This window comes from Corapipo altera, unplaced genomic scaffold (genome assembly GCF_003945725.1).
Source record: "Corapipo altera isolate COAL_440 unplaced genomic scaffold, ASM394572v1 45, whole genome shotgun sequence".
In the NCBI taxonomy this organism is placed as follows: domain Eukaryota; kingdom Metazoa; phylum Chordata; class Aves; order Passeriformes; family Pipridae; genus Corapipo; species Corapipo altera.
This window is the reverse complement of record NW_020884877.1, coordinates 5,805,423-5,824,825: the sequence shown is the minus strand read 5'-3', so window position 1 is coordinate 5,824,825 and position 19,403 is coordinate 5,805,423. Positions and strand designations below refer to the sequence as shown.

General features: G+C 41.8%; 2 protein-coding genes and 3 long non-coding RNA genes across 7 annotated transcripts in view; 4 read left to right on the top strand and 1 right to left on the bottom strand.

Moving 5' to 3' along the window:
• HSPD1 (heat shock protein family D (Hsp60) member 1) overlaps positions 1 to 1,721 on the top strand; it is a 10,548-nt gene extending 8,827 nt beyond the window's left edge. The window contains exons 11-12 of one of the 2 annotated variants that reach the window (XM_027636615.1): positions 622 to 800; positions 890 to 1,721. In XM_027636615.1, coding sequence (XP_027492416.1) covers positions 622 to 800; positions 890 to 1,042 — 332 coding nt within the window. In that variant the 3' untranslated portion in view covers positions 1,043 to 1,721. Of the gene's footprint in view, positions 1 to 47; positions 136 to 621; positions 801 to 889 lie in introns of those variants that run through there. The other variant, XM_027636616.1, reaches the window with a different exon arrangement.
• On the bottom strand, positions 1,184 to 19,403 carry COQ10B (coenzyme Q10B). 2 transcript variants are annotated; one of them, XM_027636627.1, is made up of 5 exons: positions 19,182 to 19,403; positions 10,822 to 10,968; positions 9,026 to 9,218; positions 6,318 to 6,419; positions 1,184 to 3,715 (listed from the first exon to the last, which is right to left on the bottom strand). In XM_027636627.1, exons 2-5 carry the CDS (start codon positions 10,941 to 10,943, stop codon positions 3,548 to 3,550), a joined length of 585 nt encoding a protein of 194 aa, XP_027492428.1. In that variant the 5' UTR covers positions 10,944 to 10,968; positions 19,182 to 19,403; the 3' UTR covers positions 1,184 to 3,547. The 2 variants fall into 2 exon arrangements, with proteins under 2 accessions (XP_027492428.1, XP_027492427.1); XM_027636626.1 differs by lacking the exon at positions 19,182 to 19,403 and adding an exon at positions 14,338 to 14,438.
• LOC113944047 lies at positions 3,325 to 5,810 on the top strand. Its single transcript, XR_003526560.1, has 3 exons — positions 3,325 to 3,414; positions 4,062 to 4,127; positions 5,610 to 5,810. It is a non-coding gene; the product is annotated as an uncharacterized LOC113944047 (long non-coding RNA).
• LOC113944048 lies at positions 9,139 to 11,660 on the top strand. The gene is made up of 3 exons (XR_003526561.1): positions 9,139 to 9,252; positions 10,382 to 10,525; positions 10,866 to 11,660. It is a non-coding gene; the product is annotated as an uncharacterized LOC113944048 (long non-coding RNA).
• Positions 14,689 to 18,276, top strand: LOC113944049. The gene is made up of 3 exons (XR_003526562.1): positions 14,689 to 15,093; positions 17,528 to 17,608; positions 17,751 to 18,276. It is a non-coding gene; the product is annotated as an uncharacterized LOC113944049 (long non-coding RNA).

Sequence of the window (19,403 nt, the reverse complement as noted above, 5' to 3'; positions counted from 1 at the left end):
GGAAGTTACTGGAATGCGTGTGGAAGTTACTGGAATGCGTGTGGAAGTGTTGCGAGTAGCCTTTGTCCTGACTTGAGGTTTTCTCAGATGCAATGCAGATTGCTTCCAGTGAGTTTTTAGTTACTTGATCTCAGGAACCTCACACCCCCTCGGTATGGTGGTCTCTGCTTTTCAGGGGGAGGGAGGTTTCACTGAGTGCCTGACTTGACTGTGAAAGACCCAGTAGCAGTAAAGCAGCAGTGCCCCCTGCAGAGAGTGGCAAATGGTTAGAGTTGAGAGCTGACTGTTCTCAACCATTGCAGACAGATGCAAAATCTAATAATGCTTGAGATTGTGTGGCACATCAAATGGAAAAAGGCTTTGTGCCATGTTACACATGAAGAGTACTCCTGACTTCTTCAGAATGTAGTAAAACTAAAATGTGTGTGAATATCCTGCAAAGATTTCGTTTGTTGACAAATGTCAGGTAGCAGAGAACCTTTCCTCTTGGAACTGACAAAAATAATTATGTTTTTGCTCAGAGTGTTCTCTGTATTGATCCTCCAGCAGCTCGTGCAGGCAGGCCTTGGCAGTGGGAGCAGTGTATGCAAAACATAGCTCTGACCACCCTTTTTCTTGCAGGGATTGATATAATCAAGAGAACACTGAAAATCCCAGCGATGACTATTGCAAAGAACGCTGGTGTCGAAGGATCATTGATAGTTGAGAAAATCCTGCAGAGCCCGTCAGACGTTGGCTACGATGCAATGCTTGGGGACTTTGTAAATATGGTAGAAAAAGGAATCATAGACCCAACAAAGGTAACCTAAAAGTCTTAATTCTCAGCTTCTTCTCCTCCCACCTCCTGTGACAGCCAGCAGGCATTAAGTTATTTCTTCCCTGTTTTTAGGTTGTGAGAACTGCTCTGATGGACGCCGCCGGTGTCGCGTCTCTCCTGTCAACAGCAGAAGCAGTGGTGACTGAGGTTCCCAAAGAAGAGAAGGAGCCGGCAATGGGAGGGATGGGTGGCATGGGTGGAGGAATGGGAGGTGGCATGTTCTAATTCCTGGGGTAGGGATGCATCATGAGCTGTGCTGTTGAAGACTGACAGTTCTGACTTTAAAAACTTGAGCTATCAGTGTCAGAGGGTGGATAGTGACTGAAGTGAGGCTGGTGTTGAAAAATCACTGTAACCATCAGTTACTGGATTTCATTTAACACACGTGTAATTGTTTACAGTCATTGTCCATGCCTACAGATAATTTATTTTGTATTTTTTGAATAAAGACATTTGTACATTCCTGATAACTGGGTGCAAGATCCATCTACCAAGGTCCTGATTTGAACTTAATTAAGGCACTTGATATTCTATTACAGAATTTCTTGGTGCTTGCCAGTACTAGGAAGAACTTGGAAGCCACTGTGCGTGAGACTAGACAATTGTGTACAAAGTAGGCAAATAGAGTTATGTGACCTTTATGTAATAAACTGCTCAAAAGTTACAAAAATGTATCACCTTTTTCATCTGCCATAGTTATGGGAGAGCCTGGACAGCCTGCCTCTAAGATTTACTAGAAATAGACACTTAATGCTTGAAAAAATGACAGGGCATTTCACGCTGAGAAACATTCCTTTGTCTAGAATGTTTCTCAGAAATGCAAGTGACTTTAATTTTGGTAAGAAATACCTAAGCTGAACTGCACTACAGTTCTTTGAAATATTAAACAATGCTCTGAAAACAAGGCACGTGCACTGGCTTTATTTTGCCCTGTCTATGCTGGTTGTTTCATGTGCTCGAACAGGCCCAGTGCACCTTTCACAGTGGAAGGGAAGTGCCCTGAGGGTATCAAACAGGTAAGTCTTGCCTAAGAAAGGGTTTGGGGAGGTTTTAAACAGTTCCTTTGATCAGGTGTAACATATGGTTACCTCCTCACTTTAAGCCTTCCAGTCTTGTCTTCCTGGTAATGGGTTGCAGAATTTATTTTGCACTAGATGCTGTTTTACCGTTAGAAATGTTGCTTTGGCACTTACTGGGTTCTTTGACCTGACAAAGCTAGTATCAGTGATGTGTAAAGTCGTCTGCTTTCCAAACTGCAGAACAATGGTGTTCCCAAACTTCTGTATGCTCATCTCTGATTGCCTCAACAAACGAAATTGCTGTACAATTTCTCAGTGCTGTAAAACTGGCCTCAATCCAGCTGTCACTTTCCTCAGCTTCCTGCCCTTAATAACTGTCCTTCACAGAGGGGACATGTGACATGGCAACTCCTCTTTCTGGAAAAGTAAACAATCTGAAACTGTTTGAGGGCTGTCTTTATTCTGAAACATAACCTTCCTATGTTACCTAACATGCTGTGCTGTAGTAACCACGTGGGTTACAGACACTTTGGAGAAAGGACCAGCTTCAGCACCTGACCTAGAGCTTCACCTAATTTCAGTAAGGAAATTGGGTAATGCAAGGCAGCACACAGTGAGGATTTAAAATCTATTCAAACCTATTCACCTGTGTGTCTTCAGAGACTGGAAAGAATAATTATGCCAGGGACAGAAGTACTGAATGTGGATTTAATCAGGACAGCTGGTGCTATCGTAATGGGCTGAGAATAAAATGGTAGTATAGTAATGAAAACCCCCTAAGAACTAAGGGTTTTAGTGCTCTTGTATGCTTTTTAATGACAGCTGGCTGTGGGTGTGCTTGGCTGCAGGGAGCAGAGGACATCTTGTTCCCTTCTTCCAAGAGAGGACAGTACTGTGGTCCCTTGCTCTCAAAGAGGTAACACTTCCTTGTTTTACAGTGTGGGAACTGTTTGCATTAGATGAGTAACTAACCAAAGTGCTACTTTAAGGGTGCAGGAGTGGAGGGGGGGGCAAGCTCAGCCTGCCAAATGTACTGCAGAGTGATCGGTTTCTGGAGCCCAGACGGATCCACTGGGAACCCCTGGCTGCAGCTGAGACTGCTGCACTCAGATTACAGTACTCCTTATGTGTATCCCCTGCATTTAGTTTCTGACAGTTGAGGGTGTTCTATAGCAGTTGCAGGTCAGTTCAGGAGCAGCCAGAGATTCCCGACTCACCTTTGCCATTCATGTGGATTGAAAGCACCCACCAGTCGGTGCTTGGCAAAGTGTTCCGTTCTCTGTGAAGCCAGAATGTCGTTTTCCCTTGGCTTGGCCAGAGCTGGCTGAGTTGGTGCTGTTAAATTACAGTCACACTACTAATAACTTAAACTTGAGTTAATATGTTACAGTGCTAAAAGAAAAATCATGAGCTTGGATAAGGCAGAACTTGGACCGTGATTACAGGAGCCGTTGGGCACGTTAAGGGCAGCCTGAGATATCTTGGGTTACAGTTGCTGCCTGTTGTCTGTTACTGATAAGGCTTTAAGTTGCACTTGATTGCAGCTTTTGAACTTTCTATACAGGTCTGGCTGAGCAGGTACGTTTGGTACAGTATAAAATCTTAACACACAGCTCAGATAAGAAATAGATGCCCCAAAGGTGGAGCACGGCACTTAGTACAAATGAAGTGTACAAACAAGGTTGTAACTGAGGTGGTTACAGTTGTCCCTTTACGTCTGATGAACTTCATGGAGCATCAGCTCCCGAGGTATGCTGGTTTCTGGGCCATGGAGTTTGGATGCTCTTCTTTCAAAGGCAGCAACCATCTGCTTTACCACTTCATCAAAAAACAGTGTAGCAAGTTTTGAGTGTAGAAGTGAACGAAATTCAAAAGAAACCTGTTTAAGACAATAGAGAATAATTATTTTTCCTGTTATCTACTGTTGTGATAAAATGCTGTTACAAATAGACAACTCTATTAAGGAATCTCTAGTGAAGTTTTCAGGTAAGTTGTGGGAGAAAGAACAGTTTTTTCTGAGGTAAAGGTGAGTGTGTCTGTGAAGAAAAGCTGTGTTCCTTGGTCTCAGGACTGTTCCCCTGGGCTTTTGAATTAGAAGAATCCTTTCATTCAAGCTCTCTGAAGTAATCATTTACCTAAGCTGTCTTTAATAAATAATGCATCACAAAACAGATTTGGGATAATGAAAAACTACTGACAAACAATAACTGTTACTTTGTGCACAGGATTCACTTGGGGGACTGAAAGTTGTCTGAAGAAAAATCCTGCATGACAAGACAGCAGACTTACAGGTAAGCTGGAGCACACCCAAGAGACTTAAAAGCAGCTTGAAATAGTTACTTATTAAATACCAATATTTTAAATCAGTCCTTATTGGTGGCAGTAGTTCTGATATGTTCAAACAAGCAGTTTGCCAAGTAAAACTGCAGATTTGGTTTGTTTTGTATCTCCCACCTGAACAGCTCCCACTCCCAACCTGACATGGGCAGTTAATGGAATGGATTGAGATTGAAGTATTTGTGTCATCTCTGAGAAATCAGCAGATTCAATGCCAAATGGAGCACATACAGCTTCTCCCAAATTCCTTATGAGCAATGCACATTAACTACAAAGCTGTAGAACAGAAGTAACTAAATGACTTGGCCCAAAAGCCAAGTGTAGCTTCATTTACATTTTCTTGACCTCAAGCAACAGTAAAATTAATGTGTATTTTGTAAGTCAGAGACTTATCGTTCAAGGCATGCAGAGTTCTGCAGAGCAGGGATAATGAATCTGGCATCATGCTCAGGAATTTCGTAAATCTTGAGGTGTGGTACATTTATATCCATACACTTAGGAAGTTTGCAGATGGTAAGAGTGGTGGTGTGTTTCAGTCTATGTACCAAATCATTTCAGAGCTGAAACCAAAGTAGGAAAGTTCCCTGCTGGATATGTGTGTCTCCTGGAATCAGGCTGGCAAAACAGGATACAGCAGCTTCTGGGAACCGGCATAACCCAAAACTCAAGTAACATTTTCTAAAGGAAACAAGTGTTCTTGAAATCAAAGTTCTCTCTTGAATATCTGTAATTGCACGGCGTGTTTTGAGGAGTTTGTTGTGAAATGCTTATCATTCCTGTCTGCATGTGCCCAGAGGCAGAACTAGCAAGGGTTAAGGCCCTAGGGAGGCAGCCCCAGCTCAGCTGGCTGCACTGGCTGCTGCTGCCTCAAAAAGGGGTGAGCAGTAAGATGTGTCCATAGCGTTCCCCCAAGACAGGGAAAATATTCATATCAGGTGCAGTTTTGACTCCCTTTAGGTGACCTGAAATGTCAAAAACGTGGCTTTGGTATGGGGGTGGGTTGTGTGTTTCCTCACAGACTCTGTATTTAGATTATAGGTTTAAATAGTTGTTTAATTCAAGTTTTCTCAACTTGGGTTTTTATGGCTTGGGATTTAGGGCTTGGGCTAAAAGCTAGCTTATGTACTGGTTAGTAGCAGGAACTGGCACTTATTTCCCTGGAGAAAATCAAATGTCATGAGCAAATAATGTGCAAACATCATGAACAAATCCTATGAGAAATGTATTTTTTTGAGTGCCACTAGATTAATTTTTATTCTTGAACCATAAGAAGTGAAATACAGCTGAAATAAGCTGAAAGCTTTTAACCCAAGGAGGTTAATGTGCTAGTTTCAAAATACCCCAAAAGCTTTTTCCTGTTTACTGAAGATAATTTTCAAAGTACAGTATTCCAGTAGATGGCAGCAGGATTAACCCATCTCTGTGCACTTTTGCAGCCTGCTGTGATCCCCAGCTTAATTATGTGCTCAATGCAACTCCTACACTTTATGCTATAAAATGCAAGAAAAAAATATGATGACAGACTGAGCAGACAACACTGAAAAGCAATAACTGGAGTGGAAAACAACTTGTCTGGGAGTAAAATCAGGCTCAGTCAGGTACTGGATTTAAAGAGCAATAATTTGGGCTGCAGTGATATCCCATCACAGATAAGAAAGATCAGACAGGAAAAATCTTTTATGCCAAAAGGAAAAAGTAAGACTTAAAATACATGACAGAGTAAAACTGAAAGCCAGGAAATCAAATTGACCAAACTGCAGGCCCAACAGGACAGATGGTACCAGAAAGTAGGTGCTCTCCCAAGTTAGGCTGTAGAAAAATTAAAGGAAACAGGAAACTATGTGTAGCATTTCTCCCTCTGTATTTGACTGTCTGGAAACTTCAGCATGTTTAGAACTGTATGGTGAGAGGTGCCCATCCCGAGACTGTTTTCTGATACCTGGACACCTCACAGAAGATTCCTGTCTCTAAAGGACACTCTAGTGGTTTCTGTGTGGTCAAGTTTTTGGATAGTATTGACTAAAACTAACTTGTTTTCTGTGTATTTGTGTTTAACAAAAAGTACCAGGCATAAAAAAACCAAAACCATACAGTTGAAGACAGTGTTTCTAATTAAGGGACTGCTCCTTAATTACGATACTTACTGAAAAATCCAATGTACATGTCCTTGGATATCCAGGGATACCTGGGCTCAAACGCCACACTGTTTCCAAGTGATTAAATAGTTTTCCATCTGTGCACGATGCCTAAAATAAAATTTAAAAAGTCAAGCTGCAATTAGGCTTTTACAAACGTGACAAACTGGTATTACTGAAGTTTGCATTTGCATTTCTTAGGCAGTGATGGTCACAGCAAGATTGAAACAGTTCTCACAGCACAGCCAGCATGAGGTCCCATATGTGTCATTTATGGCAAAATAACTGAATCCCTTTTAAGGGAGGGGGAAAATTTGTGTGTTGAGCATCATGAAACAGGATCTGTGGCATGATACATGGAACATCATGCTAGTTATGTACCAGGATTTTGAACAATACTGCTTTAAGCAAAGGATATAGATATTTACTGGGGTTTTAGGTGGTTATGCTTTGTTACATGTATAGAATGTTTTAGATACTGATCTATGGACTGATAGCTTTGGGCCATAGGAATGGTTAGCCCCAAGACAAATGTGTTTGAAGACAAACTCCAAAGATCCTCTGTCACAAGATCCTGTTGTGACCAAGAGCTGCCACAAAGTCAGTAGACCATACACTCAAGCTCATGACTCTGCCTTTTGGTTCCAGGTAAGCCCTATTTGGCTAGTGCTTTAAGAGGGCTTGCAAACAGTCCTTTAAAACAGTAAAATATTGGCATTAGTTTGAGTCATAATTTTCATGGCAATAGGGTCTTTATTTTCATTTATTTTGCTTTTGGCACATAGAACTAATTCTGTCTGGCTATATTTATAAAAGAAAAAAATTGAAAGACCTATTCTTCAAAATCATCCAAATACATAACCTCAACTGGGTTAGAATCTGGAGAGAAAATTCCTGTAGCTTTTTTTATTTAATCTTTTTTTTCTTTTGTTACAAGTTCTTATTGTTGCCACAAGCAGCTCTGCTCCAAAAAGACTACCCACGAGGAATAGGTGTTGCTTGGGTTGGAAAGCTGTGGTAAGGTGAGTCATCTCAAAGACTAATCAGCAGCACGAAAATACCTATGTTTTTCTTTCCAGGAATGAGATGATGCAGGGCCTTGCTACTTCTACAACAGAAAGAAGGGAGTAGAGGGAAGATTAAACACAATGAGCTGGGTTTGCTTCCCTACTGCTGCCAAAACAGCAGGAAGAGTGGGAAAACTGCCACTGTGTCCCCCCTGCTCACAATCTTATGAGTAGCAAACTCACTCCATGCTTTCCCCCTCAGCAAAGACTGCTGTTACCAGTTTGATTATTCAGTTGTTCAAGTGCTGCTGCCTTAAGCAACAAAAAAAAACCATCCCCATTTTGTCACCACATGCAAGGTGCCTTTGCCCAGAGTTACTTCAGAGGAGAGTGAAATAATCCAAGCACACAGTGGCTTCTCTAGAAATGTCCTACAGTCATATGAATATAATGTAAATCTCTAGGAATGGTAATTGCAGCAGAGAAAAGGCCAATGAGTCCAGGAGGAGAAAATCTGAAGAAATGGTTTACCTCTCTAGTTTTATGGGTTTTTTTTCCTGAGACAGGAACACCTCTTTTGAGTGAATTAAGAGGGGAATAAGAGTTGGTAAGCCAGTCTGATAGCTGTGTGACAGAAAAAAGCCTGTCTTGTCAGGGAAGAGTAGAAGAGGAAAGCTCTCAGCATGTGAAACACACATTTCCCCATTGTAGCTACTCAACTGTCTTAATAAAGGCAAAAAAGAAAATCTTTTTTTCTTTCCAGAATCAGTAAGTGCATTAAATAAAAGCACTTTGCATATTCCTTTTCCAATTTATGTCTTTCCTGTACTTCAGAAACTCATTTTCAGTTAAGTATCTCTTATTAGGAAGCCTAGAAATAAGAGTATTCAAACAATTATCTTGAACAGCAACCAGTTGTTGTAATTTCCACTAATTACTCCAAAACATTCAGGACCTGCCACACGAAGGGAGAGGCAGTTTTGCTGTAAGGAATCTGTTCTGAGCCATTCTTTACTAAAACAGGTTTGAACATATAAGGCAAGCAAATTCTTAGAAGATCCAGACATCATTTAAAATTTCTGCCTTGACTCTTTTCTATTTTTCTCTTAATTACTGAAAAGCTGAAAGGAGAAATACAACTGTTTCTCTTCTGAACAAATTAATTGTAAAAAAATTGACTTTAAATCCACTCTTCCATTTTCTCATCAATATATTGAATAACAAGCTCTTCAGCAGATCCTACACTTACGTTTAAGGCTTTTCATATTAATTAGTTAAAATTGTGAGAAGAAAAGTAATGACAAATAGCAACTTTGCTAAGGCATCAGAAGCTACTGTTGTCAAAGACAACTTTTATGTCAAAGATAACTTTAAAGTAAGTACTAACTATTTAGAGAGTCTTGGACAAAATTATAACAAAATACAAATCAGAAGTGTTATGTCTTCATCAATGGCTGCCATCTTCTCCAGCAAAGGCAAGTTAAAAAGTGATTCCTCTTTCTCCCCCGTGTGGCAGGATATGTTTTAAAAGCACATTGAAATTCTCCCCCAGTTTATCTAAAATCCTTAAAGAAAAGCAACACAAGTTTTGAGCCACAGAAAGAATTTCCAGCATCAATTTTGTTTCGAAACAGGATGTTCCTGGAATATTCAAATTTCAAGAACAAATGTTAAGGAAAGTTAGGAGAGGAAAAAAAACCAAACAGTTACCTTAACTAAATGTGGTCTCACTAGGGTAACAACTGATGTGTAGTTCTCTACTACAGGAGGGAATCCTATTTCCAGCTGTGCTTTGCAGTACCCAGAGCGCTTCGAGAGTATGTCTGACTTTTTACACCAAGGAACAAAGAGTTTGTAATTCTCCACAACAGCAACAACTTCATACATTTCTTGCATAGAATACCTGGAAACAGAAGTAGGAGCGTTACAGTTACAAGGTATTTTAACTTTAATTCAGTATTGAAGTGTCAAAGATGGTATAAATGGTGTTGGCAGTTGGAAGGTGAACATACAGTCACCTGAAAACTTCCACTGGTTCTGGAGATTAAAAATGCAGGTTTGCTAATTAAGAGGAAAAGAAAGTAGTAAGCTGGTGGTAGTCTTTACATAAAGAAGCAAACTACAACACACCATCCAGCAGTAAAGTTAGTGAACATAAGCTAAAGAGTAACCCAGGTCTTTTACTGTTCTTTCTCTAATTAAACCATCAGGACTCTACATCTGGAATCATATAATCAGAAATGGAACCAAACTTCCCTACTTAGCATTAGGCTTTTTTGGGGGTCTGTTTGGTTGGTTTGGTGGGTTTTTAAACACAGTGAACAGATAGATGCATTAGATACATTTTTTTTTTTCCCAACCACCAAAATAGTCTAGCAAATTAGTTACCAATTTTGAACAATTAAACTGAACATGTTCTTTAAAAAAATCAACATAAAAATCTAAAGAAGTTAGTGAACATGACTCTCTCTGAAGTGTCATGTAAATGTGCATACATTTCAAATGAAACATATTTTTTTAATGAGGTTTAAACAGAGGAACACTACGTTCCTCACATCAGCTTAATTAAAAAATACATACAATGGAAAAACCTTCCAGCATCACAGAATGGCTGAGGTTGGAAGGGACCTCTGGAACTCGTTCAACCCCCCTGCTCAGGCAGGATATTGAAATCAGATGAAACACATAATAGCAACATTTTAGTTGATTGTACTGTAACGTGGCAAAGTATTATTAGCAATGGTTTTTAACTATTATTTCTGACTCAGGAACAGATGGGATTAAACATGGGCTTCAATTCTTTAAAATGAAGCATATGTTCAGCAGTACTCAGCAGTGAGTACTCTTGGATAAAGGCCTTTTTTTAGTGACTATGTAGATATGTTACAGTTCAAGAACTACCACATAAAGGAATGCTATTGTGGACCAGAGACTGGGGGCAGATCCCAGCGTCGTTAAATGAACTGGAATTTTCCCACTAGCTCTAGGGCAAACTGGATTTCAGAATCTTTTTCTATGTGCCTTAGTTTCTTCATCACACAACCAATTATTTTCCTTCTTTTAAAGAAAGAAGAAAATCTTCAGAACTACAATATAACGTACAAGCAAACATTAGCATGGATTTGGGACAGGATGAAACAGAGTTTTCACACCTCTTGGTTTATTCATATTTTACCAGATGAAATTATCAGTGTATCACTCCCTTTCAAGGTTGGTTTTGTTTCATCATGGAACAGAACAGTTATTTCTGCTCTTTCTTTCTGTGGGCCAAGGGTTTTGGATTTCTAGTTTTTTTATACTCAGTTTCAGACTGGTAAATCCTATCTTTACAAATCCTGAAAATCAGAACTCCTTTTTACATTCCAGTTGGGCAAAATCATAGGGGCATGTGTCTGTAGGGACGGGGGGGGGGTTAACTCCTTTTGAACTTCTAGTGTTTCAGATTAATTACAGCAGATATAAAAGCAATAAGCATTTGAAGTCTCTTTCCACAGTTTTATACAAACCCTATAATTCTTCTTTCAGAATATTCTTTTCTTTTGTTTACTAGTGGTGCAGCAATGTTGAAGAAATTCCTTGAAAAAGTCTGGCTCGTTACAGGTACTTGCAAAGGAGAAGTTCTGGTCATCAGAACACCACAAGAAGCCAAGTGCCTGAAACAGTGAAAATGCTTTTAGATATGTTTCATATCAGCAAAATAAGTAACAGCACATTCAAGTGGGACAAACAACCTGTTGTATAACACTCCAGACAATGTCTGTCAGGTGGAAAAGCAAAGGCTCATAACAGTGCACAAACTGTCAAACATTTCCTTAAGAGAAACTAAAAATAGCCCCCAGTCATGACAAAAGTAACCGGCAGAGTGGAACACAAAGGCCCTCACTAAACACTTGAACACATGGCAGCCTGAGTTCGTGTACAAGTCTCATGTGCACTTCATTTGCAGAACAGGTTTTCCTAATAGCAAAATCAAGGTTTGCAATACTTATCCCTTTCGGAATACACAAAGTGGAGAAGATTTCACTTGGAGGTACAAAGCTGAACTCTGGTGCCATCCTTCTCTTAAAAGGACAGATTAATTTTGAAAGTCCATTCAGAAGGTGCATTGTTACCCAGCTTTCCAAATTTCCTTCGGAAAATATAATCAAAACCTTGGACACAGTGTTTTCATAAATAAAACTTAATTATCTGTAAAAGGACTAATAACCTTAAGATTGCACCTCAGTGTTCTCTGTTTGTGGACATCTACACTAAAATCTAAAAAATATTCATTGTGATTAACAATTCTGTTCTGCTAAATTACTGATTTTGCTGAGATCAGGTAGATCAAAATGCAAAATGCTGCCTCAAATTTCTGATTTTTGGCACCAGGAAATTAAAAATGCTACTCTTTGTCCTCAATGGCTCTACAAACATAAGCTAAAGAGTAACTCAGGTCTTTTACTGTTCTTTCTCTAATTAAACAATCAGGACTCTACCTCTGGATTCACATAATCAGAAGTGGAACCAAACTTCCCTACTTAGCATTAGGCTTCTTTGAGGTTGGTTTGGTGAGTTTTTAAACACAGTGAACAGATAGATGCATTAGATACATGGTTTTTTCCCAACCACCAAAGTGGTCTAGCAAATTAGTTACCAATTTTGAACAATTAAACTGAACATGTTCTTTAAAAAAATCAACATAAAATTCTAAAGAAGTATAGTAGTAACCCCTGACTGAGCACATCAGCTTGTGTGGTCACTGTGTTGGGAGACAGGCAAATAATAAATTGGTATTGAGTTAGAGGAAAATAATCATCATTAGCAGATGGTTAGAAACAATCTGTATAGACTTTTTAAAAACCAGCTATGCAACTGTGATATGAAGCAAGATGAGTGACAAACACAGATTGTAACCACTCCAGTTGAAAAGAAATTATTTAAGATGGGACAGAAGTACTGTGTCAAAATTAAGAAAGGATAGGTCCACTTTAAAAGCCTTTAGACAACAGCTCTGCAAATGTTTGCCACTGTATCTCAAGGGATGTGGTCATAGTCTGTTTTGTTTCCACACAAGCTGGACAATACTTAAGGAAAAGCTTTGACAATTGCTTTGACAGGAAGCTGAAGGGTGCCAGTAACATCGTAGCTGCCTCAGCCCAAGTCACAGAAAGTGTTCAAATATATGGACTGGACCTCATTCTGCACAGCAGATTTAAATCACTTTGTCTGGGGCTATGTACAGCACACAGTCCAAACTGGTCACCAGGTTTCATCTCTTGGTCTGTTTTTATTGTAGGGTTGTGCCAGTCTATTGTTTCATATGGTTTTATCGAAACTTGTTTCAGCTGCAAGGCTGAAAAACAACCCCTACAAACAATCCCTTGGCTCCTGTAGGACAATGTCCTTTTCACCATTATTTTGCCATTCGAGGCAGACAGGGTTAAGAGGTTACAATGCTAACAAGCCTGGTGAGACTCCATCCCTCTCCTGATTTTATCTGAAGAATAACAGACGCCGTAATAATGTGCTGGGCTTGGTCCCAGTACAGGAAAGCAGATCTCTGCAAGAAATCCCAGAAGCGTGGGTTTCCATTGACTGTTTTTGTGAACCTGACCTGGGCCACAGAAGAAAAACCAAGTCCATGCTGGAATTCAGACACAGCTGCCACCTCGGTGTTTGCCCTCTGCCAGTAACAGAACCATCCCCCCTCACACTGCTTTCACTGCCTTCTTCCACTCCTGCCACTCGCTGCCTTCTCCCTAAGCATTTGGGCACTGATGACACTATCACCTGACCTCCATGACCTGAAAGAGAAGCATTTCTGGTGTATGACATGCACATGTAAGTAATTCAATGGGGTTTTGTTTGTTGGTTTATTTTTTTAATAGCTACACAGCTATTAAGCCTAAAGGTTAATGTATTTTTGAAAAAAAGGGATTTCCAACCCCTCACTGTAAAGACTGACATTAGTGCTGAGAGCATGCCAGGGCAACTGTGTTTACTGTACCCCAACTGATACTTCCATCAGGTTAGTGATATCTGATGGCCATTTTATGGTCTATGAGACATGAGTTGACCCCATTCAAATTTTTTTGCTGACAGCTGTTCGTATCCCCAAAAAATGAGTGTACCAGCAAGTATCCTCATTAGCATCTCAGTCTGAATAAGCAGAAGAGACTATTTACCCCTGGCCCCTTGCGGTGTGCTGCTCAGCACAGCCAGGGTTCAGCTGAGCTGGCAGCAGGTACAATGTGCACACCAGTGACAACTGCAAAGCCAAAGCAACTCCAGCTTCAAGGCTACAGATAACACAGCTCCGGGTTTGACCCAGCACTTGCTTAAAACCAGCTGCCAAGGCTTTCACAGCTCACATCAGAAACATTGTGAAACTTAGTGTCCAACTAGTTACTTAATGTGTTTCCTTATACAAAACACCCTTCTCCCAGCAATTGGATTTTGCCTTCGAGACTCAAATAAATGACTTTTTAAAACAGCACTTTTGTTTACCAGGACTGAACTAATTTAATACTGCAAACACATCCTTAAGATTCTACCACAAAGGACACACAGTAAGAAGTGTGCCCCAAGGTTACATTATACCATTGCACAGTAACAATGATGCCAAATGACTGCTTGAAATTTGACATCATGAACCAACATCTATTCCACTTTCTGACAGTTTTCGTGAGTATGACAGACTTTGACAAAGAAACGCAGCAGCACTGCTATAAACATTTTTCTTCTCCTAACATTTCAAATCGCGCCCTCTCTCATCTGCTTGCTCTTTTTAATTCCAGTTACAAGATTAACTCTTCTCCAAAGATTATTCCTTTTCTCGAGTTGTTGCAGCCAGCCTTCCACGTGCTCAGGGGAGAAGGAACATGCTCCCTTATCTGAAGCGAAAACCATGCAGGCTTTTCACCGTTTTTAGTTTCTTTGCGCTCGCAGCCGCGCAGCCGCCTCGGGCAGAGAACAGGCGAGTTCGCTACCGGGGATCCGGCCCCTCTCTGTCACCCCCGCGCTCACCGCGCCCCGCGTACCTGCCGCCGGCCCCTCCGGCCAGCGCCCTGGCGAGCGCCGCGCCGCTCCGCGACATCCCGGCCCGCCTGTCGCCGCCTGTCCCCGCCTGTCGCCGCCTGTCGCCTCCTGTCGCCGCCTGTCGCCTCCTGTCGCCTCCTGTCGCCGCCTGTCGCCGCCCGTCGCGGCGCGGGGCCGGCCCGTCCTGCCGGCGGGGGCGCGCAGTCACGGGACGGGCGCGCGCGGCCGCGGCGCTGCCCGTGATTGGCCCGGCGGCGCGCGAGCCCCGCGCGCGGCCATAATTGGGCTTGTGGGCGCGGGGAGTCCCCTCAGTGACCCCCCCCGCCCCGGCCTGTCCCCCTCCCCATCCCTGTCCCCCTCCCCGTCCCATCCCTGTCCCCGTCCCGTCCCATCCCTGTCCCCGTCCCGCCCCCCGCAAAGCGCCTAGCCGGGGGTCCCCGCCGAAGGAGCTCCCTCCGCGGCCCCTCAGCTGGAGCTCGTCCCGCCCCTGCTCGGCGCGGGCTCAGGGTTACGGTCACCAGCGTCATTAAAACTCTACAGTGCGGCCGCAGACCCGACTGTAACCACAGAGCGTCGTTTTAACACAAGCCGAAGCAAAGAGCTCACTACTTTCTTTTAATTCGCCTTTCAAATACGGCCTCCCTCAACGAAAGCCTGCTTTACCATTACAGTGTGATTGATGAACTACTGTTTGAACGTAACTCATCACACATTCCATATTTTGTATTTAATATGTATTACATGTAAGTTGTTTAAAGGTAAGTCTGCAAAATCTATTTCCATAAAATAGCTTGGGTGGTTTGGGGTTTGTTTTGGTTTGGTTTGTTTAATTTAGTACGTGGTGGACTGGCAGCTTTCTGACCGGGAATCTTGAACTGAGTTTAGTGTTTACTCACCCTGAACTTGAACATGAGGCTGGGCTGTGTCACACTAGAAAACCAGCTTGGATACATTGTCATCAATGTCTCTCCAGCTGTGGAAAGAACCCTTTCCCGCCCAATTAAATGCAACTAGAACTTAAAATCCAATGAAAGCCATTTAGTCAATGCATTGAAAAGCAAGAAAATTTCTGGACAAAAATAATAGTTCCAACTATGTAAGCCCACAACGACAACCTCTTCAGAAAAGTCCTCCTTTTTTATCCCTCCTTAATTATCCCAGTGTCCTTGCCATTAGCAAAACCACTCACCATTAAACAAGAACACCACCAATTTGGATGACTGAAACTAGTTGGAGCAGCTTTTACTTTACCACCTCAGGGCATGGTGTTCTTCAGATAAGCTGTCCTGTATTATATTCCTATTAACTTGATGTAAAACAGAAACATGTGAAAACCCACATTCTCCAGTGCAGGCTGAAAACAAGCAGCCGCTCCAGAAACACAAACAAAAACCCCAATCCTGGCCTCCCTCCTCCTCCTTCAGTCCTTTTTACTAAACTCATCTGTGGGTTTTGCAGCTTCCATCAGAGCTGCCTTATTTGCTGGTGTCTGTGTTTGCCATGGGAGCGTGTTCTGTCCCGTTGTTCTGTCTTGCTCCGTGGATGAGAAACTGCCTCTTAGAGAGATTGATGCCTTTCAGAATAACTGAAGAGTCAAGTGTTGAGAGGTCCAAGATGATGGATGTCTAAGGCACTCTGAGGTTTTTTTGCCTGTTTTGTTTTCTCCTGTAGGCTCAGGATTGCATTCATTAAACCTTGCCTGATACCTGTTGCTAGAAAAGAGATGTCCATTTGCTAACTTTGACAGGAAGAGGGTCTCAAATTAACAATTAACACTTAGAGGGATGCAAGACATTTCTGACACACCAGAAAGAGATGTATGGTATGGTCACACAGAATTTTTTTTCTATGTGCTATTTGTTGTAACACCACCATCATGAGAAAAGGTTAGGTTTAAACTCTGATTATGAGATTTATCCTATTAAAAAACAGTTAAGAATTTTAAGGACATCTCTAAGTGGGCAGAGAGACAGTCAATCCTAGATGAGGCAGGTGCATCCCTGTGTAAAAGCAGGTTATTTTTACACAATTTATTCAGCTCTATTTCTACAGATTACTGAAAAGGGCAGCTGGTTTAGTATGTTCCTTTAAGAGATAAAGAGCAAAGCAAAATTATAGCCATTGCACTCCTATTCATAAATTAGTTTTGAACAATACTTGCCTTTGAAAGATCTCAAAATATCTCACAATCATACATTTAGGCTAAGAAAGACATCTACAAGGATGGGTGATGATTAAGTTGCTAGTTACATGGTCTGCAAATGATGCAGCTAGGAATTAAGGGCAGATTTACTATTTCAAGTGGATTAATCAGGAGCTACAATATAAAATCACATGAATTTTCTTACATTTCACGTAGCACCAGTGAACTTGTAATAATTGAAGTATTTGGCTGTAAACCTGTTATGTAAAGGATTAGACTTTTTAGACCTTTATAAGATTTTGGTGGGCCTGTAAATCCAAAAAAGGTTGAAATCTCAGTGGATAGTTGCTCACAGCCAGTTTTGAAATCCAGCTGCTCTGTTCTTACTCTGTCCCACTTCCAAAATAGTACTGTCTGTATCCATTTAACTGCTGAGGAAGAACGTGATCCTCACTAACCCACCCAGACAGGGGGCTCAGCTCTGGCAGGCTGGGGGAGGGTTGCTGCTGGAGGAGAGTTGTGTCTTGGGCTTCTCCTGAGGGCTGGTGTGGCCCTTCCCCAGCTGCCCTCCCTCTGCCAGCCCTGGGTGCTGTGCCAGCAGTGACACGGGCTCTGTGGGCCTGAAGCCTGGCTCCTTTACAGACAGAATGTACAAAAAAATCCTTCCAGGGGTGCCCACAGGACTGTGGGAGCACGGATAACAACCCCATTCCCTCTTCCATTTCTGTTCCTGAGCTCATCCTCGCCAGCAGTGACACACAAAGCAGGGGTGGTTTGTGTCTGGGTTACACACACACCTCCCGTGCTGCAGAACACAACCCCTCCAAAAGTTTGTCATCCAAAGTGCGTTTTTTCAACTCACTGGCTTTCCAATGACAAAAAGGATCCTTTCTACTTTATTCCTTCCTGACATCAGAAGCAAAAATGGGACTGGAAGAGATTTTATTTCATGCTTTTTTTTCTTGCTCATATTTTAAGCTTTTGTGGAGTTGCTGCTGTTGAATATGTCTTCACTTTGGTTTAAGAATTTTTGCCCCTACCTTTAACAGATATATGAACATCAGTGAACTGTCCCTGGCTAAGCTAAGCACAAACCTGGGATAAAATGAAGCACTGAGAGTTTAGACCAGGTTTGTAGCTTTTCTGCATAATGTCAGTTCACTGTACAATTCTTTATAGCGTTGTGTGTGGGGAAAAAAAATGAATACAAATAAAAAGTTGGTTTTGGAAGAAGCAGCAGGAGAGTGTAGTCAGAAGCCTGGCTTCTTAGAGTGAACTAGTGCCAGAAACTTGTACTGGCACAATGGATGGGGTCGATCAAGGACAGACAAAGTGTCTGGATACTTCTTCAGCAGCAGTGCCAGCCAGTGGCAGCTTAAGCTGCCAATGAAGTTGGACTTGAATCTTACATAAAGTGGGATCTCACAGGTCTGTAATATAGGTATGATTCCAGATCTGCAAAGCTTATGGGCTCTTAAATCCAATCTGTTTCAAATCCATGCAGGAACCTCCATGAAGAGTGTGTACATGTGTGTATGTGGGGGAGAGGGATGGGAACCTGGGCAGAAGTAGGACTGGGAAACCACTAAGTAACAGCTCTGTCAGTATCCTGTGGAAACTGTGTGATGGAGTTGTTGTTCAGGAGGCAAAAGTCCATATTCAGGGCTCTGACAGGCAGACACAAAGAACCTGGGGCAACACACAGAATTTGCCAGGAAAGCAGGGAAGAGACACAAACAGAAAGCAATTTTCTCGTTGTTTCATCACAGCACAATTCCTGTTTGTTCTTTGTTTCCCTTTTATGGCACATTCCAAAATGACTAAAGTGTTCCTTGGGATCTCATCCCTGAGCTGAGTTCTGTTTAATGACAGAGGTAATGTAATATTGCAACTGTTCTGCTCAACATAAGTTGGAAGTCAGGCCAAAGAAACAAGAGAAAGTTACTGCAAATTGATCTTCGTAGTGAATCTGAGCATGTGACGTTTCCTTAAAATAGTTACATGCATTAAATTTTTGCAGTAGGGAGTTAGTGTCTGCCTCAACCTCACTCCCACATGTCCCTGGCCAGCTCAGGAAATATCTCCTTCTGTAGCCTGTGAGTATGTGCAAGTGCTTCTTTCCAGAAATGCAGAACGTGAGTGTAGTAACTCTAAAGACCCAGAAGACCCTCTGCACCTTCAAATGACAGTTGCTCTTAGGAACATTTGAGTACACATAGTTCTGTAAAATATTACAAGCAGAACTGTTCAACAAACTTCTGCAAACAAATCAATACAAAGCAGACAGATCTATAGATCAATTGGCTGATCAAATGTACATGTTAACACAAACACATGACCTTGGCATTATTTGCCTTATGACAACCCTCAAAAAGCCAAAATGTGACCTACCAGCTTTCATAAGGGGAGTGATTGGTGAGGGGTCTATGAGTTTTGCCATCATGCATTTATCACCCATTTTTGCAAATACTTTGTACATTTTACCTTACCAGAACTTTTCCAATTGACCCAACTTTGCTTGTTGCAGCGGCTTCTGAGATGAGGAACTTAGCAGTTGTACAAAAGAGCTGCGTGATAGTAAATAAACTCCAGGTTTACATATGTCACTGTGTTATGAAATGTCACTGATGTGTTGTATGAGTAAGCAATCATGGACTTTGTCCTTAGGCTGCACCTTGGTGTTTTACTGACGTTGATACTCACTCACACTAAAGTTCAGAGAATAACAAATGAGCTCATTCACAATATTTGACTGTGAGGGGGAGTTCCAAGGGCTTTGCAGGAGGACAGAGTCGATCCCACTCAGTTATGACGTACATGGTAGGCAGTGGTGCTGAAACATGTCCATCACATCCACAGAACTGGGAAAAAGTTGGTAGTACCCAAATGAAATGTGGAAGTGGTGTAAGGTCAGTTACTGCAGGG

Bases quoted from the DNA above. Each gene is read 5' to 3' on its own strand.
- COQ10B (XM_027636626.1), bottom strand. From the start codon at position 14,393: ATGTCGCGGAGCGGCGCGGCGCTCGCCAGGGCGCTGGCCGGAGGGGCC. The intron at 9,219-10,821 runs GTTTGTATAAAA...TTCTGTTTCCAG, and splicing joins TCTGAAAGAAGAATTATAGG to GTATTCTATGCAAGAAATGT. The intron at 3,716-6,317 runs GTAAGTATCGTA...TGTCTTAAACAG, and splicing joins CATGTACATTGGATTTTTCA to GTTTCTTTTGAATTTCGTTC.